Source organism: Artemia franciscana, chromosome 9 (assembly GCF_032884065.1).
Source record: "Artemia franciscana chromosome 9, ASM3288406v1, whole genome shotgun sequence".
In the NCBI taxonomy this organism is placed as follows: domain Eukaryota; kingdom Metazoa; phylum Arthropoda; class Branchiopoda; order Anostraca; family Artemiidae; genus Artemia; species Artemia franciscana.
In genome coordinates, this window is record NC_088871.1 from 7,723,888 (window position 1) to 7,750,631 (window position 26,744).

Here is a 26,744-nt window from a genome sequence, read left to right on the forward strand (position 1 = left end):
TTCCAAACAAAGGTCGGAGAAGGGTCTTACGCCTCTTAGAATCATCAATATCATATCCCACTAGCACAAGATATTTGAAACATAAGTTTCAATCCTCCCCCAGGGACGCCAATTCACATAATTGTAGGAAAGGGGCAAGGATCTTCGATTTTTCCAAATTTCAAAACGAAGTTACAGAAAGGGTATTCTTCAAAATCTGGAGGGGAGCAATATTGTTTCATTTTAACAACTTTTTCAGGAAAAAAAAGGTATTGTCCAAAATCTAAAGGGTAGGGCCATAAGACCTAAGGGGTGACTACCCCTGCCCCCCTCTATAGGAGATAGCAATAAAGGTTTAGAAAGCAGTGCTTTAACGCAATCTGCTATTTCCAACTTCATAGTGATGTCAATTCAGATTACCGGCAATAAACCAATTACCTACTTACAACAGTTTCAAACCTTCGCAATAACGCTTCCCTCCACTGAGAATAATATTGAAACATAAAAGGCATTCCTTGCGACACATGGATAGAAGATTCTAATGCAATGCCCAATTATAATATTCAAGCTAGATATCTCCTTTTGTGTTAATGCATCAGTGATGAAATTGCCTTAGAATAGCCTGACACAAACAGAAGGCTGGGAGGATTATATTGACGAAATTAGCATTCACTAAACCAATTGAGACATTTTCCCAGCTTTCAATCTAAAATAGAAAGCGCCTTCGATTCCAAAAATGCTCTGTTCCAAATTTCAAGTTAAACAGGGTTTTAAATGCATTTTTCGGAGTTTAAGAAGATTCGGGAACTTACTTGAATCTTAGAACAAATAAGAACTAAAAAAAAATAAACGATGATTAATACTATTTAAAAAAGATAGTGTGGTGCATTACCGAAAACGATCAATTCAGTTTAGGGACAATATGGGTAGTGTATGGTTCTCACCACACGCAAAGTCAATCCTCATCAATTGATTTCTCAACATGTTCCCATGTTTGCAAAAGGCATTGACTAACGCCATGTTTCTTAGCTTTCATCTTAGCCAACTTGCAAAGGACAAAATCATTATTACTTGTATAAATGTGCAACATTGAGCGGGAAAAGTGAAGATTTCACTAAGCTCACGAACAAATTTTTATAAAATCGGGGAGGGGGGATGGGGCTCGAAACATATGTTTATTCTAACATAATGAAAATGTCTTCTAATAGCGAAAATCTAGCGGGAACATACACGAGCGGTGTAAGTATGTAAAGTTGTGTCTTCCTTTGACTTTTTTCCAACTACCATTTAAGTGATTTAAATTCAATGATAAGACTCTGAGGAGTCCCCCTCTTTACTAAACTCAATGTTATACCCAGCAATGCAACCTAGTAAAGGGCGAACCACGGCCCCATAGTAGCAAAGCTTAAAAATGCGTTTTTTATACTGTTAAGTGAGAAAAATCGCCAGTCGTGGTTGATTCAGGAAAGGTAAGTATTATTTCAATTAATCTTGACAGTAAAAAGGTATTTTGAAAACAAATTTACAGGAATTTTGACAAAGAACCTACAACCCCTCGAAAACTAAGTTTCCTTGAGTTTTTTTTTTTTTTTTAGAGAGAGAGAGTTAAAGTAGTGTCATTTAACTTTTGATTTTATGACAGGTGAAACACATTTACGAATTTCTCTTTTATTTTCTGCAGGACACTAATTTACTGTTTTTATTTCTGTTTTGTTTCATTGGTTTTTGTTTTCAGTAAATGGCTAGTTTTTTTCAGAGTTCTAGAAATATAGGGAAATGTCAAAAGTCAGTTTTTTTGAAACAGTTTTTCAAAAATATGTTACATAAACCACGAAGCAGCAATTTTTATTCGTTCAAGTTTCAGTGTCACTCTCTACTTTCATCAGAAAAAGTTCTTTTTTTCAATTTATAATAAGAAAAATGTATATATAAGTTTATATAGGTATGGTTATAAGACTATAACTTCCGTAAAAAGTCCAACTAGGTAGTGACAAATATACTAGAATGCTCAAATGTTGATTCTAGCAATTGTGTTAAACGGAAAATGTTAGGATTGGAATTTATATCAAACAGTTCGTGGTAACGAACTGTACTAAGGAGCGATCCGGCTAAATATTAACCAAAACTCTAAAAAATCGAATTTTGATACTAATAGAACAATCAAAATAATCAGATTTTTATACTGGTTATCGATATATACGTTTCATCAAATTTATTCACACCTATCAAAAGTGACGAGCCTGAGAAAATTTGCCGTATTTTGGAAAATAGGGTGGAAACACCCTCTAAATGTCATAGTATCTTAAAGAAAATCACACCATCACATTCAGCGTATCAGAGAACCCAGCTGTAGAAGTTTCAAGCTCCTGTCTACAAAATGTGGGATTTTTGCCAGAAGACCGAACACGGGTGCGTGTTTATTTATTTTTTTTCCTGGGGTGATTGTATCGACCCAGTGGTCCTAGAATGTCGTGAAAGTGCTCATTGTAACGGAAATTCAAATCTGCGCCCTTTTTAAATTACCAGAAAAATGGGACGGCACCCACGCTCATTTTTTCCCCAAAGTCAACGGATCAAAATTTTGAGATAGCCATTTTGTTCAGTATAGTCGAAAAACCTAATAACTATATCTTTGGGGGTGACTTACTCCCCCACAGTCCCCGGGGGAGGGGCTGCAAATTACAAACTTTAACCAGTGTTTACATATAGTAATTGTTATTAGGAAGTGTGCAAAGGTTTTCACGGGGGATTTTTCCTCGTTGGGGGGAGGGGGTCGAGGGGAGGGGGTTATGTGGGATGATCTTTCCATGGAAAATTTATTATGGGGGAAGAGAATTTCCATGAAGGTGGTGCATGATTTTCTAGCATTCTTGAGAAAAAAAAACAATGAGAAAATAAATATGAAAAAGTTTTTTTTTCAACTGGATGTAAGGACCAGCATTAACGCTTAAAACGAACAGAAATTACTACGCATACGAGGAGGTTCATCTCCTCCTAAGTATCTCGCTCTTTACGCTAAAGGGTTTTTTGTAATTTCAACTATTTATTCCACGACCTTTGTGATTCAGGGGTCATTCTTAAAGAATTGGGATAAAATTTAAGCTTTAGTGTAAAAAGCAAAGGTATTGACGAGGGGGCGAACCCTCTCATATATGTAATAAGAACATACGAATATAGAAGCTCGTTATGTAAGTTAATTCGTGAGCTACGTATATTTATTACTAACAAAAACCTTCGTAAAACAATTAAAAGTTCTAGTTACTTTTTTAAGTAACCAAAATATTGGAGGGCAACTAGGCCTCCTCCTCCAACCCTTTTTTCTCAAAATCATCCTATCAAAACTATGAGAAAGCCATTTAGCCAAAAAAAAAATTAATATGCAAATTTCGTTTTAATTATTCATGTGCGGAGAACCAAAATCAAAACATGCAACAATTCAAACACGTTCAGAAAATTAAATGAAAAAAAAAAATTTCAACTGAAAGTATGGAGCGACATTAAAATTTAAAACGAACAGAAATTACTCCATATAGGAAAGGGGCCGTTACCTCCTAAACAACCCGCTCTTTACGCTTAAGTTTTTTTATTGTTTTAAAAAAGTAGAGTTATGAGAAAGGGTCAAACTTTAGCGTAAAGAGCGGGGCCTTGAGGAGGTAACAGCCTTTTTCATACACGGAGTAATTTCTGTTCGTTTTAAGTTTTAATGTCGCTCATTACTTTCAGTTGAAAAAACTTGTTTTTTTTTTGTTTAATTCGAAATCAAAGATGTCAACTTCCAATGTGGGTTTAATAATCATAAACATTTGAGGCAATCGTAGCAGGTAATCGACATCCTCGAACGTTATCAATAACAATAATTTGCTTTTTGATGCATACATAATAGGAAATGATGGGATGGCGCTGTGAGCCCTAGGAAATAGCTGACCCTCGTCATCTCAGTTTAGCCTGTTTTGTGCTGGTTTTTTCCGAGTTTCCTGCAGTGATGGCGTAGATATCCAAATACTTAGGGTTCCTGACCTTGCTTAGTGCTATTGTCATGCAGATTAAATACAAGAAGATCACCCTATTTGAACTTTATTCACCTTGCTTCCTGGTGGCACCATCTAGGTTTTTGTAGTTTACTGCGATTTGGACTTCTAAAAGCACCATCAGATGGCTCTACCATAGCCACGCTATTTATCAAACGCTCTCATCGCGGGAAACGTGGAGGTAGACTCAAAAAGGGGATGAGGATGCCTGTGTTAATTTCAGCTAGGACCAAGACTAAAGCCCTACCGCGTAGACCAAGTTGTCAAGTACCAGTAAATTACGTTCCTGCTCATAAAACACCCCCTGTCCCCACTCCTTGGTATAGTGAACCGGTTGTGATTAGCGACTGTGACAAAACGCCGCCTGCTCTACGTCCTCAGTGTTTCTCAGCTAAACAAAAGCTTTCTAATATACTCGTGTGAAACGCGCGAATAAAATCAACGAACTTGAAGTTATAATCAAGCAGAACAACGCCTCAATCGCAGTAATAAGTGAATGCTGTGACATTACTTCGGAGTCAGGGCGCATTAAAGACTACACTGACTACTTTAATGCTCTCTGCGACCGTGGCCTGAATCGTTGTGGAGGCGGCGTAGGACTTAACTTTCGGGACGATCTAACTTCAAAGCTGTTAAGAGATCCAATTGACTCCGACCAAAAGATATTGTGAACTGAATGTAAACCAGCACATTTATCAAGAAGATTCTCGTGTTTGATAGTCACTTCGGTCTATTGCCCTGAGAGTGCCAGAAACAAGAAAGAACTTATTGAGCACATACAGTTTTTCGTAGACAAAATGGCCCAAAAGTATGGCTCTCTTGCCTTTGTGATTGCTGGTGATTTTTTACCAAACAAACAAACAGTAGGTTTCCACTGTCTTGGATTTGCGGCCAGTTGTCGCAATCCCGACACATCAGAATGGTAGCATACTTGACTTGATCTTAACAAACCTTACAGACTTCTATGATGCACCGCGGTCCCTAGGGCACCTCCAGATTTTCGATCATTTCATAATTTTCTGGGAAGCAAATTCAGCTATCTCCAAAACTAGACAAGTCAAAACTACTATACGACCGCTAACAACAGATTTGATTTCTACGTTCAGTCACTGGATCGGCAACTACAAATTTGATGACATTTGCTACAAGCTGAATATCAACATCAAAGTCAGTAATCTAAATAGCCTACTTCAGGAGAAGTTACATGCTTGTTTCCCGACTAAAATCATTACCTTTACAGATACTGATACCCCATGGATCACCAGCGACCTCAAAGACCCAACTAAAACTCGCTGCCACCTTCACAACAGTGACGATTCAGTTATTTCACCCAAGCTGCGGAACCATATCGTCAAACTGAACAGGCGAGCGAAGAGACAATATATGAAGGACAAAATTACGCCCTTACTTACGACGGATCCACACAAATGGCATTCGTCAGTAAAAAGACTTGTTGGTAAAACGACACCCAGTGACTTAAGGGTATTGAAAGAGGATGGTACCTTGTTATCTGCTACGGAAGTGAACTCCTTTTTTGTTGGCATTTGCATGACCTTTCCTCAATCACCAGTTCAGAAATCGAGACTCTTATTACTGAAGCAGAGATTGATGATGTAGGTGAAGTTTCCTAATTTTTAATGTCGCTCCTTACTTTCAGTTAAAAAAAACTTGTTTTATTTAATTCACCAGAAAGAGCCTAGATAAGGCAAACGCAACTATTAATTTTGCTCTTGAAGCATAGTATAGCTATGATTTCAGACAAATAAAGCCTATATAATTCAAGCATCCAAAGAAAGGGATCAGTTTTCTTTAGAATGTATTTGCCTTCATGGTACTATATGGTTCATTTTTCAGTTTGCACTGTCATTGTCACTTGGCTCTAACTTTGCCCCAAGCCCCCCAGGATTTTGACGAATTTACACCACTGGTACTCAGGATATACATAAATTTGATATCAAGCACTCGGAATTGCGCTCTTTTATTCAACTAATGATATGTAAACATTAGTTGTTATTCAAGCACATGCAATAAACAACAAAGAGAGATAAAACTCTACAAAAAAAACCTCAAACGAGACGACGGCCATTAGAGAGGAAAGACTAAAACAACGCGGATATTTCGCCTGTATCCAAACAAGGCGTCCTCAGCACAAGATAAAAAGAAAACTAAACTAAAAACAAATAAAACCACCACCAATAATCTATATATTAATAAATACAATTGTCGCTACTTATCCACGTAGGGAAAAGAAGCTATTCGAGTTACTTCAATGAAATGGCCAGTTCGGCTTAAGAGCTTTCAAGCACATGCAAACATAAACTGGTATATAATTATGCTCTTTTATCCAACATACCAATATAAATCATACCAATATATAATCTTTTTATCCAAAATATCAATATACATACAAATATTTTTGCAACTACCAGTTTTCTGCTATTTAAGCAATTTAATGTAAACTTTTCCATGCATGAACTTTTCCATTTTTCCACATAAGTGTGACAACGTCATTGCAGTACTGCAATGATGTGTAGAAAAATGACGTCACCGATGTGAATTATTTTTTTTTCAAAATTAAGGCTCTTAACGAATTTCCTCAGATTTCTGACCTATCTAGATTGTTTTTTATGCAATATTTTCTCAAGATACCAATTTTCCCGAAAAAATATGGGACCGTTTTCGATAAAAATACATAAATATATAATTATAATTCTGCTTTTTTTATCCAACTAATGATATGCAAACTTAAGTTGGTATTCCACATATTATGAAATTTACGACAGGAAAGCAAATGATACTCATTTTTTGATAAGAAGAAAAAATGCAAATTCATTTGTCCCCTGATCACTTTATGCTTACATAGTAAATAGCTCATGATGGCTACATTTGATAAGAAACTAACAAAGCTGGAACAAATCTTTAATTACATAAGATAGCGAAGCTGAAAGGTCTATCTCCAAGGCTTTTTTCTAAGCCGGATACTGATAAGGCAGCAGGAGTGTTTCTAAGCAACCTTTTATTATTAAAAACAAAACTAGAGAAGTGCTAGCTAAGACAAAAAGAAATTTGAAAAATAAACTGTGTCTAAAAACACAAAAGAGAAGAAAAGCAAGAATGAGGTGAAATGAGGCTCTTCTAGCTTCTTAATGAGTATTAAATAAAAAACAAGTTTTTTCAACTGGAAGTAAGGAGCAACATTAAAATTTGAAACGAACAGAAATTATTATAAATATGAGGGGTGTTTGTCGCCTCCTCAATATCTCGCTCTTTACGCTAAAGTTTGGATTTTTGTTCCAATTATCAACGAATGACTCATGAAACAAGTGGGCCGTTTAATTAGAATAATAAGATTTTTTAAAGTTCAAAAAAACTTTATCGTAAAGAGCGAGGTATTAAAGAAGGGGCACACACACACCCACCCATATTCGTAATAATTTCAGTTCGTTTTAATTTTAATTTGCTCCTTACTTTCAGTTGAAAAAAAAACGTTTTTTCTATCTAATTTTAGATCGTTTTTCAAATAATGCGGGGAAAGCCAGCTTCCCCACCCTTGAAAAACTTTTCCCCCACGAATAATTCCTCCGTAGAAAGATCCTCCTAAGCTTGAAACCTCTACAGTAAGGTTCTCTGATATGCTGAATCTGATGGTGTAATTTTCATTAAGATTGCTTAATGTTTTGAAGGTGTTTCCCTCTTTTTTTTCAAAAATCAGGCAAATTTTTTCAGACTCGTACCTCCTGGTGGGTGGCTTTAAACTTGATGAATTTTATTTATTCTAAATAAGCATCAAAATTCAATTCTTTTGAAGTATCCATTAGTACCAGTACTTAGAGTTTCGGTTACTATTGAGCCGCATCGCTCCTTACTTACAGTTCGTTTCCAAGAACTGTATGATTTACAGTTAGTTGTTGTATTTGGGTGAGTGGCTGGCTTTTTTGAATTGGGTTTTCAATTTGTATTGTTTCTAATTTGTTTGTTTTTTATTTTACCTATTATTTTCTTCCGCGATGTTAACTTTTTAACACCTCCAATTTGGGTTTCTGTTTGTTTTTATTTTCACCTTACTTGTTTTGTATTTTTATTTAGTCGAAATCATTATCCTTTTCGGCCAACCGTTTAGGGCTAAACGGAAAACAGGTCGCCCTCGGCTGGGGCAGGAGGAAGTCGTAAGGAAAGATTAAGTAAATGGGAACTTTATGGGAGGGTGCAAAGAGGGAATATTTGTATAGATTGGGATGGAGGAGGAGCTTGCAGAGCTGTGCTGCCATCAGGCAGCTTGGTGCTACAGTGAGTTGTTAGTAGTCAGTTTTCGGTCAGAAAATATGAACTTGATTCTTTGAGACCTTTCTAATTTTGATGAAGAATAACCGATTTCCAATTGAATTAGTGAACGTAACAAAAGATTTATGTAAATGCGGTCAACTTCGGCCACTTCAATTTTCTAAAAATTAAGACCAATATAAAAATTGAACTTCAACAGAAATGAAAATTGAAGACTAAAATGGTGCTCCTACTTGTATGCAGTAGGCTAGGACCGGAAAATTCTCGAAATTGTAAGAGGTTACATACTAGGTTGAATACAGGGTTACCATTAGTCTGAGAAAAATTGGAAAAGATTTGCATAATTTGAAAAAGAGATAAAAAAAGAAGTTGCATTTTTTGTTCTTTTAATAGTTATCACACAAGAAGCGGAGGTGTTTATCTCGTCATAAACTGCATTTCCTTGGTTGTAGAGTTGTAGCTGGGTTGAGGAAAGTAGAGCCTCCTCATATACGGAAGAAATTCTGTTCACTTAATTTTTAATGTTATTCTTTACTCTCATGGGGAAAAAATGTTTTTATATATTCCTGTTCGGAAAATTATGGGGAAACAAATTTTTTCAAACACTAAATTCCACATTTACAGCCTTTTGAGTTACACCAATTTAGTCTTTATCAAAATTTAAAACTGGGTCATGAATCAGGTCGGCGGGTAAAACGGCAGAAGGGTAAGATAAAACCTGGAAAAATATTGCATCTATTGGGTTAAATTAGAATTCAATTGACTTGCTTTCCCAATTGGTGATAAAGTGATTTTATTGTTAATGAGTTAATCTATTAATGATCAAACATTGTTGAAGGTTCCAACAAACTTATCCAGGTTTGGAAAAACTGAAATCGTGTTTAGATAATAAATCTCACTTTTACTGAACGAAGAGTCAAACTAACAAACTCACTTGAAAGTAAACCTAAATATATCACTTGGTTGCCGCCCAGCACTACTTAACCCAGTTTTAAAATAAAGGTTATTTCTCTTGAGAAAGAAGGGCTTTCTTTTTTGGTTCCCAAGGTGTCTATCACAGAGGGGAACTTATACCATTGACTTGAATTGAATTGAGAAAGAAGGACTAATATGATTGGCTTGAGGCAATGCGTCACACATATAAACCAATGAAGTCGAAGTATACCTTTTAACACGAAATTATGGGACAGTGTTCTTGCTCTTTTTGCCCTCTAATTAAAAAAAGTTAGCATAAAGCTTCTTAAACTGGTGATTATTCGAAATATTTCTAGGTCTAAGTTGGCGCAAAATAAGCAGCTATTTAATAATGCGGCCGTTTTAGCTTGTAGATGGTTCGCCTGAAAGAAAGGAAATTAACTTGTTTCACTTGACCAGTTAAAAAGTTCAGGCCGTAAATTCTTGAAAAATGGGCCGTAAGTTCAATATAATACAGAAAAACAACTGTTTGTCGGCATAGTCTACCAATAATTAGCCCCAAAAAGGGACAAATTTTATTTTCTCATCAGCTCCAATCTTACATTCGAGCTCATGTCCTTAGGACGGTCCTTGCGCCAAGAAGACCTCAATGGATAAGACAATAAAGAAAAATATTACCCCCATCCCAAAGAAGGGCCACAGAATTTTTGCCAATTAACTACCGAAAAGGGCCAAAAATTTTCATCCTTGATCAGTTTCAAGCATAAGCTCGTAATTGGCTAACTAAGTTAACCTTAACATACAATGAAAATTCTTCTTTAAAATTATGGGTCCCCTAAAAACTTTAGGCCAACAAAGGGGGAATGAAACATTTTTCCTAATTATGTTTATACTTTCGAGAATAGTTGGATCGGTTAATAGGATTACAATTTTTGTAGGGGAGGGAGGGGTATCTGGGAAACTGGGAATATGCCAAAAACTTGTTTGTCCATAATCAGTTGAAAACTTCCATACGGAAATCTCAAAACTTTGTTTCCCCTGAAAAAGGGCCAAAAAAATTATTTCCTACAGCTTGAAATCTACACCTGTTAGTTTCTTAGCCATTGAACTTCCTAATATACAATGGCTTTTTACAATTGTCCTTTTTAGATTTAGAAAATATTTTTTTTGGTATTTTTACTAAAAAATAAAAACATCGTTGCCCTTCTTTTAGATTTTCTTGAATTTTGTGCCATTGCATCCATATTAAGTTATTTAAATGTAGCTGCCTTATCATGTTCACAACCAAAACTAAAATTAACAGAAAAACGAATATTGGATTAAAATCTAGAAAACAAAAGAATCTATTTTTTGCTGATCTTAAATACGCAAAATTTGATCGTCAAAAGCTATTAACATAGGGAAATTTTGATATTTTTAGAAAGTAGGCAAAGCATCCTCACAGGGATGTAATTTATAGACAGATAGATAAAAATCTACTGCAATAAAAGCTTCTTCGGGCTAAGAAAAAAAAAATTATATATTAATAACACAACAATAACAATAATACACATAAAATCGTAATAATGACATTGACACTATAATATCACATATATAATAAAATCAAATAAAATGTTAAGTAAAACCTAACTAACCTTAATTTACACAAAATTTACTTAAAAATTACTCTTTGTGCCATGCCCACGCGGACAAATCGACTTTCCTTTTAAAATCATCAAAACTTCTACTTTTCAATGTTTTTAAAACAAACACAACCCTCCAAATTACTTTGGAAATACTTCCCTCCTCAAATCAATTAACTCCTTACATGTGCCCATAAAATAAATAAGATCTTTCTCCTCTCAAAACAGAGGATACTAGTAATGACTATTTCTAATCCTATAATTTCCATTATGTACCCTCAGCACATTAATACAAAAAAAAACATAGAACCAAAACTGTCCAGCTTGCAGCCTCACTAGTCATCCCCACTTTAATATAAATTTCCTTAATGATTCTTTATTGACACTGATGAAAATTATAGGATGACATTCAATATGTAAGAGAACCTCAAAGCTGTTATCTACAAAAACGCTAAATTTCTTATTTTTCCAGAGAGGGATAGTCATGCATACACGTCCCCCCCCCGGGGGGTGATCCAAAGAGACCAGCAGTCATAGGTTGTCAGAAAACATACATATTTCTGGAGAGACAAACTGCCCCGCCTTCTTAAAACTAGATTGGTTTTATACCACCAATGGGAAATTTTAGGCCAATAAAAAGAATGACTTGTTAAGTTTTACCTGGTTGATTCTGATGTGTGAAACTTTCAGCCAGTAATAAGAACTAAATATATAGTTCTAAGTATAACTAATAAGAACCAGTAATAAGAACTCTTTAGTCACATGATTCTTTACAATTAGTCCATTTGTTTCTATGTAGCCAAACAACGATTTCTACGGCGTATCCTGGGGTAGGAAAATTCCAAAGTAGAAGGGGTTACATACCAGGTTGAATACAGGTGTGCCAGCAGTCTCAAAGATAATTCATCATAGCTTCCTATCCTTCCACAAAATGTACTTCTGATTTTTCTTTTTTTTATTTTTATTATTATTACTATTTTAAAAAAATGAATTTATCAAGAAACAGTTTTAATGAGCTCCCCTTGATTGTTTAAGAGCTCATGAAGGATTATTGATCAGCATTTAAAAAAATTCATTTGTCTGGATTCAAAAGTTGATTTTCTTGCAACTGGACAGCTATCTAAGATGAATTGACGCACAAAAAGTTTAAATAGCGCTAAAATCCACTTTACTATTCGTTTAGTCGCCTAACCACAACGTGCTTGGTTTGTGATCGCAAATCAAGTGTATCTCATGTAAGTCAACAAAAACTTGATTGAGCCAAAGTCAACATTATTTCTTCATTCAATGCTCTATCTATATTCTTGTATGAGCAGTCTAACTTTGGTTTCCATAAATTTCCATATTTGAGATTCTAGGACATCTTTAGGACCATTAATTTTCTTCAGAAATGTTTACAAGGGGATCCGCCGAGTGAAGTTTATCTTGGAAGAGTTGTTCGAGATTGCTTAAAGGGGATTAAAACCATTCCAAGTCTAGAAAGGAGTTCGAAGGAAACGTTGAATGCCTGCAAACTCATTTCTTTCCTGCAGAAAAGGATATGTGGACAATTGTAAGGTGTAATGCTCTTTAGTCCATTCATTGATTTACAGCCTAAAATGAACTTTTCCGGGAAATCCAAGAAGAGTTAAAAGGTACAAGTTCCTGCGAAAAAGTTCCTTAACAAGCTCCTGCAGAAAAAAAAATATGGACAGCTTACGAAAATATTTAGAAATATTCATCAAATACTTAAAATCTAAATTACAAAGAGGGATAAAAAAAATATTTACCAATGGGTATTAGGGGTTTTAAATTTTTTCTACTTAACTTTTATAGTTTAATCTAATATTTGACAAAAAAAAAGTTGAAAAAATTAGATACGTGATTTTTTCTCAGCATCTATAATTTAACTTTTTAGCATGCGATTATTCAAGTTTATGATTCAAATCTCCTTTAATCTACTCACACATTTATAGCCTAAATTAGCTATTCTAGTAAATAGAAAAAGAGTCAAAAATAAAAAAATTGTGGTTTTGTCGATATCGATGGGTAGAAATCAGAAACATGTTGGTCAAAAAGTAAACTTCGTGATTTGTTACTCAAAACTTAAAGAAGCCAAGTATGGCCCTGGAAATTGAACATTTTGAGCTAAAACAGAATTTAACATGAAATTCTTTCACTTTCAAATTGGAATTTCTAGATTCTCTATTTTATAATCACTGAAAATTTAACTAGAAGAGTTCGAGAAAAGATTTAAGCCAGATATTTGAGTCTAAACCTCCTATGCAGACTTTGTGAAGTATTGCAGCAACTGTGACACGAGCAACACAAGCGACAATATCTATCGGATGGGACTTCAGCCCTTAAAAAGCACAACAAAGCCCTAGATGCTTATCCCTACCATTCTTAAACGAGGTCCAAAAGGCCAATTACACGGACACGAATTACAAGATTGCAGCTCCTTCCCCACAGAGGTTCGATCGAGCACAGGCACCCAAAACTATGACTGGGGCACTTAAATTGACTTTGTCCAATTAATTCCGCCAGTCCGTCGAGTGAGTTAATAAAAAGACATTTCGACACAGCTCCACCTACCCTCCCACAAACATTGGATGGGTCGCAAAGCAGAATATAGCACAAATCAGTAGCGTAGTTTCGTCAAAATCCTGAAAAGGGGGGGGGGGGGGCAAATTTTGAAACAATTTTCCCAAATCAAGTAAAAATGACAGTAAAACTGAAAAAATGAGCCATTCGATACCATTTAAGTACTATATGGTACTATAAAACTTCTACAAAGATACTTTATAAACATGTCCTATAAGAAACTGATCCGTTTCTGTTGAGGCTTGAATTATGCAGACTTATTTCAATTTTAACAAGATTTTTTGAGGAAACTAAATTTCAGCTGGGGGGGGGCAAACTTGGGTCGGTGCGGGGATAAACCGAGTTATGGCAGGAGCAGTTTCCTCCCCCCTGCCCCATGGCATAAATTTTAGTCTTCTCTTAGTTGCCAGCAAGTTTGGTTAGGATCAATAGCCCATCAAATGTTACTTCGGACTAAGTTTGATCCAAAAATGCTTCGGGCTATTGCTCCAAATACATTCATTTAGTTACCCTTTCCCCACAAAAAAACAAAGTTCGAATCGAGTCCTGATCTCCAAAAAGCATAGCTAGGACATTATAGCTGGCGGTAATTATCTTACTGACAGGGATTTATGAACCTATCTCACCACACACGTTGCATCAGATAGGAACTTCCAAAAGATGGGGCTAGGACACTTACTCTTAGTTTCCGCAAACTTTTACTGAGATTCGATGGCCAGCTCTGGTACAAGCCCTTATAAAAAGACCTTAAGAGCCTTCCTTCCTCTCTAAAAAAAATAGGTCCAATCCCACATAGATCCCCAAAAGGTATAGACCGAACAATTATTCAACTTCTGGCCAAATTTGGATTATATCTGTCTATCTTTTCTGCTAGAAGTCGTGATGGCAAGGATTTAGCTATCTTTACCACACAAGGGTCGCATTGGGTCCATACCCTACATAACCAGGGTACTAATTTTTACTTCCTTCAAAGTTTAATGAAAATTTGACCATCTTTTTTGTAGATGTTCCAGAAAAATGAATTCTGAATCCTGAAAACCAGTTTAGCCCCCTCCTTCAGAGTAACCAGGCTTTGTTGTGATCCCCAAAGTTCATAACTTTATTGCATTTTACACTTCTCACCAATCTCTTCTGGTAGATACCCAGATGACGACGCTGCCAAAGCAGGGACATACATAATCAATCAGGTATACAAGGTCGAATAGTAAAGAAAACTAGGAGTAGTAATGTAAATCCACTGAACTATACGGATATTCACAGACAATAAAATCCGCTTCTGGAAATTGAAAGGCAGAAACATAGAATTATCCACAAAATTCATCGCTCCGCCTTCGAATTTGACATTTCTGGATATAAATTGAGACGATTATTAAATATTTTACTAGGGAGTCAGAAAGCAGAAGCTTGAGAAACGATGTCGACACAACCACGCAGAAACACACTGTTGAAAATCAAGAAGACTATGAGCTAACTCCACATCATTCTTGAACCATACAGTCAATCGGCTTATGAAAATACAACGCCAGAAAAATGTAATTCAAAGCGAAGACTTATCGTTGCAGCTTCGAATACGACCTTCTTGGTCAGGAATTAGGCTCCAATAGCCGTGGAATATTTTGTCTAAAAGAGTTAGGAAACAGAATCTGTTGTTGTTATTTGATTATTTTGAGACACCACCGCAATATCTCTATGCAATTTTGCAGCTTCTGCGACAAGAATGTTCTATTGATGCAGCCTAAAGGTAAGATATTGAAGCTAAATGTGGGACTGGATATTTGCTATAAACATAAAACTAATGAGTCCAAAAGTCACGATTAAAATCGTCCGGAAATGTCTGGGAATTTAAGTTTGCTTTAACGAGCTTTTTCGGGGCGAGAAATGATGTATATTTAAGACAACTGATTGCATTTTTTATTAATTGAATGAACATTTGTTAACTTTTTTTAAAATATACGAGTCTTTTCGGTCTTCAGTGGAACCCCCGTAGAAACTGCTTTATTGCATAGAATGCTTTATTGCTTCCAATATTTTTAAAATATTTTCAAAATAGTAGTGGGGGCTTTTAAGGTCCGACAAGGGCCCTACCCCTTCAAATCCCAGTCCTGACACTTTTTTTAGAAACTTCTTCAAGACGCTGGAGTCTGTTACATCATAGGGAATGTTTTCTAAGAGAAGTAGGTGTTAATTGCGTCATAGGAAATGGTTTCTAAGAGATACAGGTGTTAATTACGTAATCGGAGTTGAGGGTAATATAATCTTGCGTGACTTTCAAATTTTACGTTTTCAGATAGTACCACATTTCGTCACTGTTGCCATGTTGAACCATTAAAAAAAATCAGCCAAACTAATTAGTTAAATTCCAGAATATCTGTTTTCCAATCTATTGATTTTCAGAGACAACTATGCCTTCAAAGAAAGCAACTCCTTCTTAACCTGTTTATTGTTGTATATTTTTAGCTTATTTTTGGCTGATTTTTCACCTATGTTTCTTTTTTTAATTTGACATCCATTACTACCAAAATTGTATATAGAAAAAAGAGGAAACAACTTACAACATCGCATTCAATCAGTGCATCAATTCCTTCTCTAACATGGGGCAATAGGTGCAGAAACGAAGTAGCCATTAAAACTCCACCTCCGAAACACAACATTCCAGACAGGATGGATTTTGCTGTGTAGTTCATCACCTTATTGGTTACATTACACCGTCTAATAATTAAAAGGGGGACTAGGCCACATATTAAGGACACAATGGCCAGTAGGCAGATTGAGGCAATCTGTGCTTCAATAATGGCCTGGCTTTCGTCTTCTTCTTGCTTGAATGACATTTTCACCTTTTCTTCTAAAAAATAACACATCAATTTTATTTTTTTTACATTATAGAATGTACGGCACCTATGTTCCAAGAATGAAATGTTTCCACAAGCTGTTTTAAATGGAGATAAATCAAATGGAGCTGTTTTAAATGGATTTCACCCCCCCCCCCTCGGAATCTTGGTCCGACTCGTAAAGCATAACAAAAATGCATAGAAACAAATTTTTGGTACTTGTTAAATATCCTGACCACCCTCAAGGATTGAAGTTAGGGTTAATCTTGATGAAATATACCAAAATATGATGAAATATAATACTTTAGTAACAAAATTACGGAAACTACAACAGAGAATTTTTGAAAGTAGGCTGCCCAGAACGCATTATATTAAATGCCTAACCTAAAAAAAATACAAACTCTATATATTAGATATTTAATTAAAATATACATTCATAGTAGTTTATCTTATTGAGCCTAAGCTATCTTCGAATGCAGACCGACAAACTCGTTTTCTCACATCAAACTTCTTGATGGTGGTCGGGATATTTAACAAATACCAAATTTTTAATTGTTTTCTAAGTTTGTTTGCATCGCTCCCCCGAGCAAAAATTAGGGATACGCCCTTGCTTCTATTTGTATCTCCTATTTGAAAGAATGACGTTTATGTTACTCACTAAAGACAGGTAGACGTGGCAAGAGAAATCCCAAACTCGTAGATCGAAAAAAAAGGTAAAATTCTCGTTAATTGACTTCTTGCAATCTCAGAAAGAGTTTAGGTTAAGAAAATGAAACTTTCAGGGATGGGTCTACAGACTAAAGTATGTCCCGGGAAGGTATTTTAAAGTACCCATCTCCACTCCTTCTACCTCTAGAGGGCCAGAAATTTGCCTACATGGCAGGTCTATACCTATTGAAATTTTGACAAAACAACATTTTACCTTAATTTTCAGTTACTAGTTGCTTTTCCTCTGCTTTTAGTTCTGAAAATGCAATTCCTGTCACTTGAGTAGAATTTTGACCCATATCAATTTTTTTTCAAAATTTAGGAAATGTATTTGCATATCATAAAATGGGATTGAGCAAAGTTATGAAGCTGAAAACAATTTTGTTGTACTTCAATTAAGCAGAAGATCTAATTTGCAAGGTTTCACTTTTATACTACACATATTTTTAAAGGTCATCAAAGCTCAGGGCCCTCTAGAGGGAGAAGGAGTGGAGGTAGTTGCTTCAAAATACCATCCCAGGACATACTTTAGTCTGTAGATTCATCCCTGAAAGTTTCCTTTTCCTAACATAAACCCTTTCTGAGACAGCAAGAAGTCAATTAACTAGAATTTAACTTTTCTTATTCCATGTTGCACAAAAATTACCAGTTTAAACAAAAATATTAATCAAAGGTAAAAAATTAGACTCATCTATAACCTTAAGTCAAGGAAAAATTTATCCAAATAAGATTTGGAATTAAGAATATTACTCAAGCTGAATTTGCAAATTCTAAATCCAAAACGAAACACTAACTAACCTGCCGTTTTGTCAAGATCCTTACATCCGCAAACTTATCTAAAATAAACATTTGCAAAACTCACAGAATAGGGGGTTGATGGCGAGTTATTTAACTGACAAACATTATTACCACAAGGTTGAAAAACAAAGCAATAAAGTTAATCCTCTTTTTAGACTAAACATCTGGTTGAACCTGAATGAACTTTGTACTTGAAAACAAAATAGATTGGACTAAGTGGAAAAAAAAATTCGCATCAATTCAATCTCAGTCAAGTTTTTACATAGAAAACTGAATAAGCAAAATAAAAGGCTGAAAAAAATATTGTTGGGACAATCTCCCAACCGTAAAATTTTAATTTAATTAAACACATTTTGGGAATACCAAAATCAAACTCTGAAATTATAAGATATGAAATTTATCATTACAATTTCTTAATTACAATTACCAATTACAAATACAATAATTTACAATTGAAATTACAATTTATCAATTTCGGCCAGCGCAGCAACAATAAAAAACTACCATCTCGAAATTAAATACATAGTAAAGTTTCCGAATGTATGTATGTATTTCCAAAAAAGAGTCGTCGGTTCATAGGAAAAGAAAAACAAACAAAGCAGAACATAAAAATAACAAAATCAATAAGAAAAATACAAATAAATTAAAAAGAAAAACGTACTTATATATGAATCTTCACGAATTTTTTTATAAAGAGATACATCTTTCACAAGCCCTTCCTCAACATACTTAGCCAGATTCCTTAATGTCAAATTAATATCACTTAATGTTTTAACTCGTGATCATACAATCCCTTCCACCCACCTTCTAATGTTTTATATATATATATATATATATATATATATGTATATATATATATATATATATATATATATATATATATATATATATATATATATATATATCCTAGCGATCAGCCACACACTTTTGAAGCCTTGTCAAAATTAAATAAAAAATATTTAATTATAAAATATTTAAAATACAAATATTTAATTGTCAAAAATAAGAAAAATACAAATAAATTAAAAAGAAAAATGTACTTATATATGAATCTCCACGAATTTTTTTTTATAAAGAGATACATCTTTCACAAGCCCTTCCTCAACATACTTAGCCAGATTCCTTAATGTCAAATTAATATCACTTAATGTTTTAACTCGTGATCCTACAATCCCTTCCACCCACCTTATAATGTTTTTTTTTTTTATCCTAGCGATCAGCCACACACTTTTGAAGCCTTGTCAAAATTAAATAAAAAAAACAAGTGGTTTTAACTGAAAGTAAAGAGCGACATTAAAACTTAAGACGAAAAGGAATTACTCCGTATATGAAAGGGGCTGTTCCCTCCTCAACGCCCCGCTCTTTACGCTAAAGTTTGACCCTTTCTCTCAACTCTACTTTTTAAAACAATAAAAAACTTTAGCGTAAGGAGCGGGGCGTTGAGGAGGGAACAGCCCTCTGATGGGTAAGACTAAACTTGATGAAATTTATATATTTAAAATCAGCACTAAACGTGATTCTTTTAATCACAAAAATATAGATGGGGTACCAACATATGTACAAGCATAAAATACATTTAAATCTCTCCACTCTCCCGACGTACTATCCAATATATTGGTATCAAAACTCAATTTTTTAGAGTTTCGGCTACTATTGACCCGGGTCGCTCCTTACTACAGTTCATTACCACGAACTGTTTGATATAATACGCTAAAGGTACTTATTCAGCAAGAAAAAAAAATGTAAAAAAAGGGTTAAAGAATCATCATTACGCAATAGGAGAGATAGCAGATCAGTATGAGTCAAAGAAACTCAAGTAATTACGGGACTTCTTCATAGCTGTTCTGTTTTAAGGACTAAAAAGAACAAACACAGCGAGACAATGTTCCTTACTACAAAACTTTACCCCCCCCCCCCCATCCAGTCACCCAGAAAGTGAGTCTACAGGAACTCTCCGGGAATCAAAATCGATCCAAAAGATCATCCCCGTGAAGAGTTAAAAGTATAACTATATTTATTAGGGCTCCTTTTAAGAGCGCCGGCACTCGACAGGGGGAGGGGGGTATGGCCTACTGGTACACAAGAAAGACATTAAAAATATATAAATAGCAAAATAAAAATATTGAAATTTTGGTATAATAAAATTCAAGACAGAGCTTGCCCCATCCTGGGAAATTTCCTTGCAATGCTCATGGCTAGACTCTAGAAAAAGGATTCCAATATCACCCGAAGTCCATGTATGTATGCTGTCCTATGCCATATTGCGGCAATTCTCTTTTTAAAAATTTTTAAAAGTTCCCTGCTTCGGTTCTTCCACTATTTTCAAATTTAAACTAGATAAAAGCCGACTTTTTAACTAAAAATCAAAATTAATTGCTTCGAATTCTCCAATATTTTTAAATGTGAACTAGTTAAAAGCCAACTTTTTTAACCAAAAAACAGATTACATCTATTAGCAAAGTTAACTCATTTTTCAGGTTGACTTGCCGACACAGAAAGAAATCTTTTCAAAGATAAAGGCAAAAGTCGTGCAAGTCTGAGACACAATTCAGTAAGTACAAACTTCCAGCAACAAAACAGAAACACAACAAGGAAGTGAATATGTACGAACATAGTTTTTCTTTCTTTTCAAACAGTCCCTAGTGACGAACTGTAAGTAAGGAGCGAACCAGATCAACAGTAGCCGAAACTCTAAAAGAAACGAAATTTTGATACCAATAGATATATCAAGAGAATTGGATTTTTATGCTGATTTTAAATATATAAATTTCATTAGGTTTAGTCTTACCCACTAAATATTACAAGCCTGAGAAAGTTTGCTTGATTTCAAATAAAAGGGGAAAACAGCCCCTAAAAGTAATTTAATCGTAATGAAAATAACACCATCAGATTCAGCGTATCAGAAAACCCTACTATTTGAGTTTCAAGCTCCTATCTGCAAAATGTGGAATTTCATTTTTTACCAGAAGAAACATCACGGATGCCAGTTTATTTTTTTCCAGGGGTGATCATTTGACCCAGTGGGCCTAAAATCTTGGGAGAGGACTCATTCTAACGAAAATTAAAAATTCTAGTGCCTTTTTAAAGTGACCAAAGAAATTTGAGGTTAACTAGGCCCCCTCCCACGCCTTTGTCTAATGGAGATTATGAGATAGTTATTTTGCTCAGCATCGTTGAAAGGCCCGATAACTATGTCTTTGGAGATAACAAGACCCCCCCCAGAAGGTCCCTAGGATAAGTTCTTTAAGCTAGAAAGTTAGCTCATTGTCTACGTATAGTATTTGTTATTAGGAAGTATGCATACATTTTTTGGGATGGGAAGGGGGGGGGGCAAATTTTCTACTGGAAGAATTTTGCACAGGGAAAATTCTCCATAGAGAAGGAAGTCTCCAGGTGGTGAACTTTTCAGGGGTAATTTTATACTGGGGGAATTTGCCAGAATTCCTAAACGTATTTTCTTTACATGAGGATATGTCCAGAGGATATTTCCGAGGGGAGAGAGATTTTTCCAAGAAAACGGAGCCAAATCTCCTTTTGTTATTTGAAAAACGATCAAAAGTTAAATTAAAAAAACATTTTTTCAACTGAAAGTAAGAAACAACATTAAAACTTAACATGAACGAAAAGTGTTACGCATATGAGGTGGGTTTCCCCCTCCTCAACACCTCGATTTTTATGCTTAAGTTAAAATTTTGTCCCAATTCTTTAAAAACGACTCCTGAAACACAGGGGTCATTTAATTCGAATAATAAGTAACTTTTTTAAAAGTGCCGAAAAACTTTAGCTTGAAGAGCAACGTGTTGAGGAGGGAGAAACCCCCTTCATATACGTAACAATTTTTTTTTTCATTTTAAGTTTCAATGTTGGTTCTTACTTTCAGTTGAAAAAACTTTTTTTTTGTTAATTTAATCTCTCCAGACATCTCCTTAACTGTACCACTCTATTACTTTCATCAAATCTCTGACTGGATGTTAGCTTTAATTTTCTTTATGAGGATCTCAAGACCCTGGTCTAGGGGTATAGGAACAAACTTGGAAGATTAGAAGGATAGGAACACAAGTTTGCTAACCAAGATTTGAATATTGGAAGCTTCAGTGATGAGAGTAGTCCAGCATGGTTCTGAAGCTTGGACACTCCAAAAAAAGGAGGAAGATATGCTAGATGTTTTCCAAAGAAATTGCCTATGGATTGTTTTGGATCCCCGACTGACTAGCCGCATCTCAAAAAGTAAGCTGTAATAAAAAAGTGGCTCAATCTCACTTTCAAGGGCTGTAATGAGAGGAAGGTTGAGATGGCTGGGACAAATTTTACAGATGAAGGATGACAGATTGCCAAAGATTGTCATTGTCAGCCAACTGTTTAGGGCCAAACAAAGAGCAGGTCGTCCCAGACCGGGATGGAAGGATGTTTTAAGGAAAGATTTAAGAGAAATAGGTACCTCCTGGGAGGGTGTAAAGAGGGAGTCTTTAAATAGCTTGGGAAGGAGGAGAAGCATGCGTTGTTGTATTGGCCTTAGGAGACTTGTTGCTGCAGTAAGTTGTTAGTAGTAGTAGTAATAACCAAGCCCCTTGTCCGCTCCATGGACATGGTATCATGACATTCAGTTCTTTTCTTTCTACTAATTCTTACCAGAAAGACACTAGAACTTTCAATCTTGAATGAGCACATTCCAAACTTTCTATGACCATCCCTTCAATACTAAGTGGCTGTGGGGTAAATGTATCGCTGATACATCGCTCTTTACTCCTCTAATTAATTATTACCATCGTACGGTCAAGAGACATTAAGAATATTAAGTATCATTCTCACAATTAATTATTCATTCCAAGACTACGTCATAAAAAAGCGTCCCGGAAGATTTCCGGGACTGTCCATTTCTTAACTCTAAACTCTTACTAAGACATTAATATTTAATGTAATGTGAAAGGGATTTTCTGAAAAAAAACCTGCTTAATTTCATATTGTTCCACGTGGAAAACATTTCCTTTATTGTTTTTTTTTTTTATTCGATTTTTTTTTTAAATCTAGCTAAATGAATCAATTTTAGCATGCTCGACTATGGCAATTCGAAATATGCCAGGAAACAAAGCATAAATTTCGCAAAACAAAAAAGGATATATAACTTTTGGAATGTTTGGCTGTATAAGGAACCCTCTGCGCGACACTATTTGGGTGGGGGTATAAATTTGTCAAATTTTGTGGATAAAATATTGGAATTGGTAAAGCTATTGGATTAAATGGAAATTACGAAAAAGATAAAAATAATGGTAATATTTCCCGGGCCGGGTGCTGTTAGTTTCCTGGAAAGGGGATGTATATTACAGGCGTTCAAGAAACTACACGGGAAAAAATATATTCGAAACTTGCTACGCTTCCCAAGTGTTCTTATAAGCAATAATAGAAAATGTGGCTCCTTTTGGTAAAAGCAAAAACAAAACAGAGGGTCTTTGGGAGAAAACGAGACATTAAGAAAAATGAGAAAAAAAGAGAAAACAGATAAAATGAAATACTGAGACCGGACCGAGATAACTACGCCATAAAAGATTTATAAGAAGGATTTTGTCAAACAGGATAAGGAATTGGATACATCCACAGATTTTCGAACTGTTAGTTTTCAGCCGTTTATTTACATGTCTTATCCAAGTTCAACAAGTTATGGAAAGACTGCCCAGTCACTTCTAAATAATATAGCCACATAAACTAAAAAAAAAGCTAATAATTGAGGAGATGGTGCGCCATCTCCGGCTGCACCGCTGCAAGGCTCCAGTAGTTTTTCTCACGCGCAGTCATTATTATCAAGAAATGGTTGATATTTTGTAATCAATAAACCAAACTAATCTTAAAGCCAAAATCACATAACCTAAAATAAAAGTGGTCAATTACTGATAATTAAAATTATAGAGATTTTTTTTTTATTTGCGTTTCTGAAACATTTAAAAAAACAAGTTTTTTTAAATGAAAGTAAGGAGCGACATTAAAACTTAAAACGAACAGAAATTACTCCGTATATGAAAGGGGCTTTTCCTCCTCGACACCCCGCTCCTTACGCTAAAGTTTTTTATTGTTTTAAAAAGTAGAGTTACGAGAAAGAATCAAACTTTAGCGCAAGGAGCGGGGTGTCGAGGAGGAAAAGCCCCTTTCATATACGGAGTAATTTCTGTTCGTTTTAAGTTTTAATGTCGCTCCTTACTTTCATTTAAAAAAACTTGTTTTTTTTATTTAATTTCTGAAAGTTTTTGAATTAATACATGTCTGATTTTGGCTCTCCGTACATAAATTATTAAAATGAAATTTGCATATTAATTATTTTTTTGGCTAAATGGCTTTCTCTTAGTTTTGATCAGACGATTTTGAGAAATAAGGGGTGGGGAAGGAGGTCTAGTTGCCCTCCAATTTTTCGGTTACTTAAAAAGGCAACTAGATCTTTTATTTTTAACGAACGTTTTTATTAGTAAAAAAAAATACGTAACTTAAGAATTAACTTACATAACAAACTTTTATATTGTTATATTTTTGATTATATATATGAGGGGGTTGGTCCCCTCGTTAATACCTCGCTCTTCGCACTAAATCTTGTTTTATCCCAATTCTTTAAGAATGGCCCCTGAATCAGAAAGGCCGTAGAATAAATAGTTGAAATTATTTAAAAAAAATTTAGCATAAAGAGTGAAGTGTTTATCTCCTCCTAAATACCTCGCTCTTTATGCTAAAGTATTTTTAGAACCCCTCATATGCGTAATAATCTCTGTTCCTTTTTAAGTTTTAATGCTTCGCCTTACTTTCAATTGAAAAAACTTTTTCATGTTTATATTTTCATTGTTTTTTTTATAGTAATGCTAGAAAGTCCTGCGCCCTTTTCATTGAATTTCTCTTCCCCCATGAAATATTCCTCCAAGGAAAGATCCTCCCATATACCCCCCTCCCCTGAACCCCACACCCAAACCAAAAAAATCCCCCTGATAACGTCGGTACACTTCCCAGTAACCATTACTGTATGTAAACATTGGTCAAAGTTTTGTAACTTGCAGCCCCTCCCCCAGGGACTGTGGGGGGTAAGTCATCCCCAAAGACATAGTTATTATGGTTTTCGACTATGCGGAACAAAATGGCAATCTCAAAATTTTGATCCGTTGACTTTGGGAAAAAAATGAGCGTGGGAGGGGGTCTAGGTGCCCTCCAATTTTTTTGGTCACTTAAAAAGGGCACTAGAACTTTTCATTTCCGTTAGACTGAGCCCTCTTGCAACACTCTAGGACCACTTGGTCGATACGATGACTCCTGGAAAAAAAAAAAAAAAAACAAAACAAAAAAACAAATAAACACGCACCCGTGATTTGTCTTCTGGCAAAAAATACGAAATTCCACATTTTTGTAGATTGGACCTTGAAATTTTTGCTATAGGGTTCTCTGATACGCTGAATGCGATGGTGTAATTTTCGTTAAGATCCTATGACTTTTAGGGGGTGTTACCCCCTATTTTCCAAAATAAGGCAAATTTTCTCGGGCTTGTAACTTTTGATGACAAAGACTAAATTTGATGAAACTTATATATTTGAAATCAGCATAAAAATCCGATTCTTTTGATATATCTTTTAGCATCGAAATTCCGTTTTCTAGAGTTTCGTTTACTATTGAGCCGGGTCGCTCCTTACTACAGTTCGTTACCACGAACTGTTTGACAAATCTCTACTGATCAAAAATCCAGACTGTCGACGTCTAACAGGTCATAGCAGTCAAATCCAAGTCATAGCAGGTCTCTTTCGATGAGACATCAGCTTTAAAGGATCTTAAATGGTCACAATTTGCAAACTTCATAACAGAAGCAAAGTCAATAAATAGGTGTATCTAAGGTGTAGAAATCGATTCAGACGTTCCTAGGGGGGGCCCTATATAACGATTATTATTACAAAATAATAGTCCAAAATCGAAACTCTTTATGTATATTATTCACATGATGGTGTTTTATTTCGGCCAAAGTTGATCTAAGCATAACTAAGCATAACTTCTTAATCAATACCTAATAATACGTGCTGCCCTACTTTTAAAAGTCACTGGCCCTTTTTGTTTTTCAGTATCTTTTTTATTTATTAATACTTTTTATTTGCTTAGTTTCTTTTTTTTTAAGATCCTGGAAATCAATTATGGAGAAATTCAATAAGGTACAATGTACGATATATAGTATGATACGGTATACGTAGAAGATACGTAAAACGTACGGTATACATGTGTGATAGAAAATCAATTTCCATCGCCTTGACTTTATGATACTAAAATTTCATGCATATAACTGTTAAAATAAAAACGTTATTTAAAATTTAAATAGGTCAGTGACTTTTGGCCTACCCTGTGTTTTGGCTTTTATGAATGTCAAATATTCATGTAAGTAAATTAAAATAGAGAACAATTACTCACATCCTGACAATGCAAATCCAAGCGCTTAGTTAGGCATGAAGCTTTTGACTGTGGTAGCTAATTATAAGTCATTTAAAAAGAAAATATGCTTAGAAGCGATAAGAAAGTGGACTCTAGCCTTTACAAAGCCTTTAGTACATGAGACAGGCCTGAAGAAGCTGTCCATAAATCAAATCTGTAAGTAATTTTTTTTAAAGCGGATGATCAAAAATTTAGAATATAAAGTAGAATTGATTAGCTTTAGAAAGTGAGATAAATATTTGATTCGAAAATAAACTCCTTTTACAGTTGAATCAGGAAAAGTTGGTCAAGTGGAATAATAGCTGAATTACTTATCAGCTTCTAAACAAAACACTTAAATTGAAATGAAGGACACATTCGTACAAATATGAGTAAAAAATTTACAAAACTTGACTACGACCAAACCAATAAGGGCCTTCTGAACTTGAACGAAGAATCTTTGTTTCTATTACTATGGGGGCCATCCCTAAGTTGACCCTTCACTAAGAGAGGCCTTCCGAATTTGAATGAAGAGTTCTAGTTTCTATTGCTATGAGAGCCATCCCTAAGTTGGCCTCTCACTAAGAGAA

The 26,744-nt window shown here is 35.0% G+C and overlaps 1 protein-coding gene across 6 annotated transcripts in view; it reads right to left on the bottom strand.

The window, feature by feature from the left end:
• LOC136030951 (zinc transporter ZIP10-like) overlaps nt 1-26,744 on the bottom strand; it is a 124,760-nt gene that overhangs the window by 68,596 nt on the left and 29,420 nt on the right. For 3 of the 6 annotated variants that reach the window (XM_065710083.1, XM_065710084.1, XM_065710086.1), the window contains exon 2: nt 15,961-16,250. In XM_065710083.1, coding sequence (XP_065566155.1) covers nt 15,961-16,250 — 290 coding nt within the window. Of the gene's footprint in view, nt 1-15,960; nt 16,251-17,742; nt 17,898-26,154; nt 26,210-26,744 lie in introns of those variants that run through there. The other 3 variants (XM_065710087.1, XM_065710085.1, XM_065710088.1) reach the window with 3 other exon arrangements.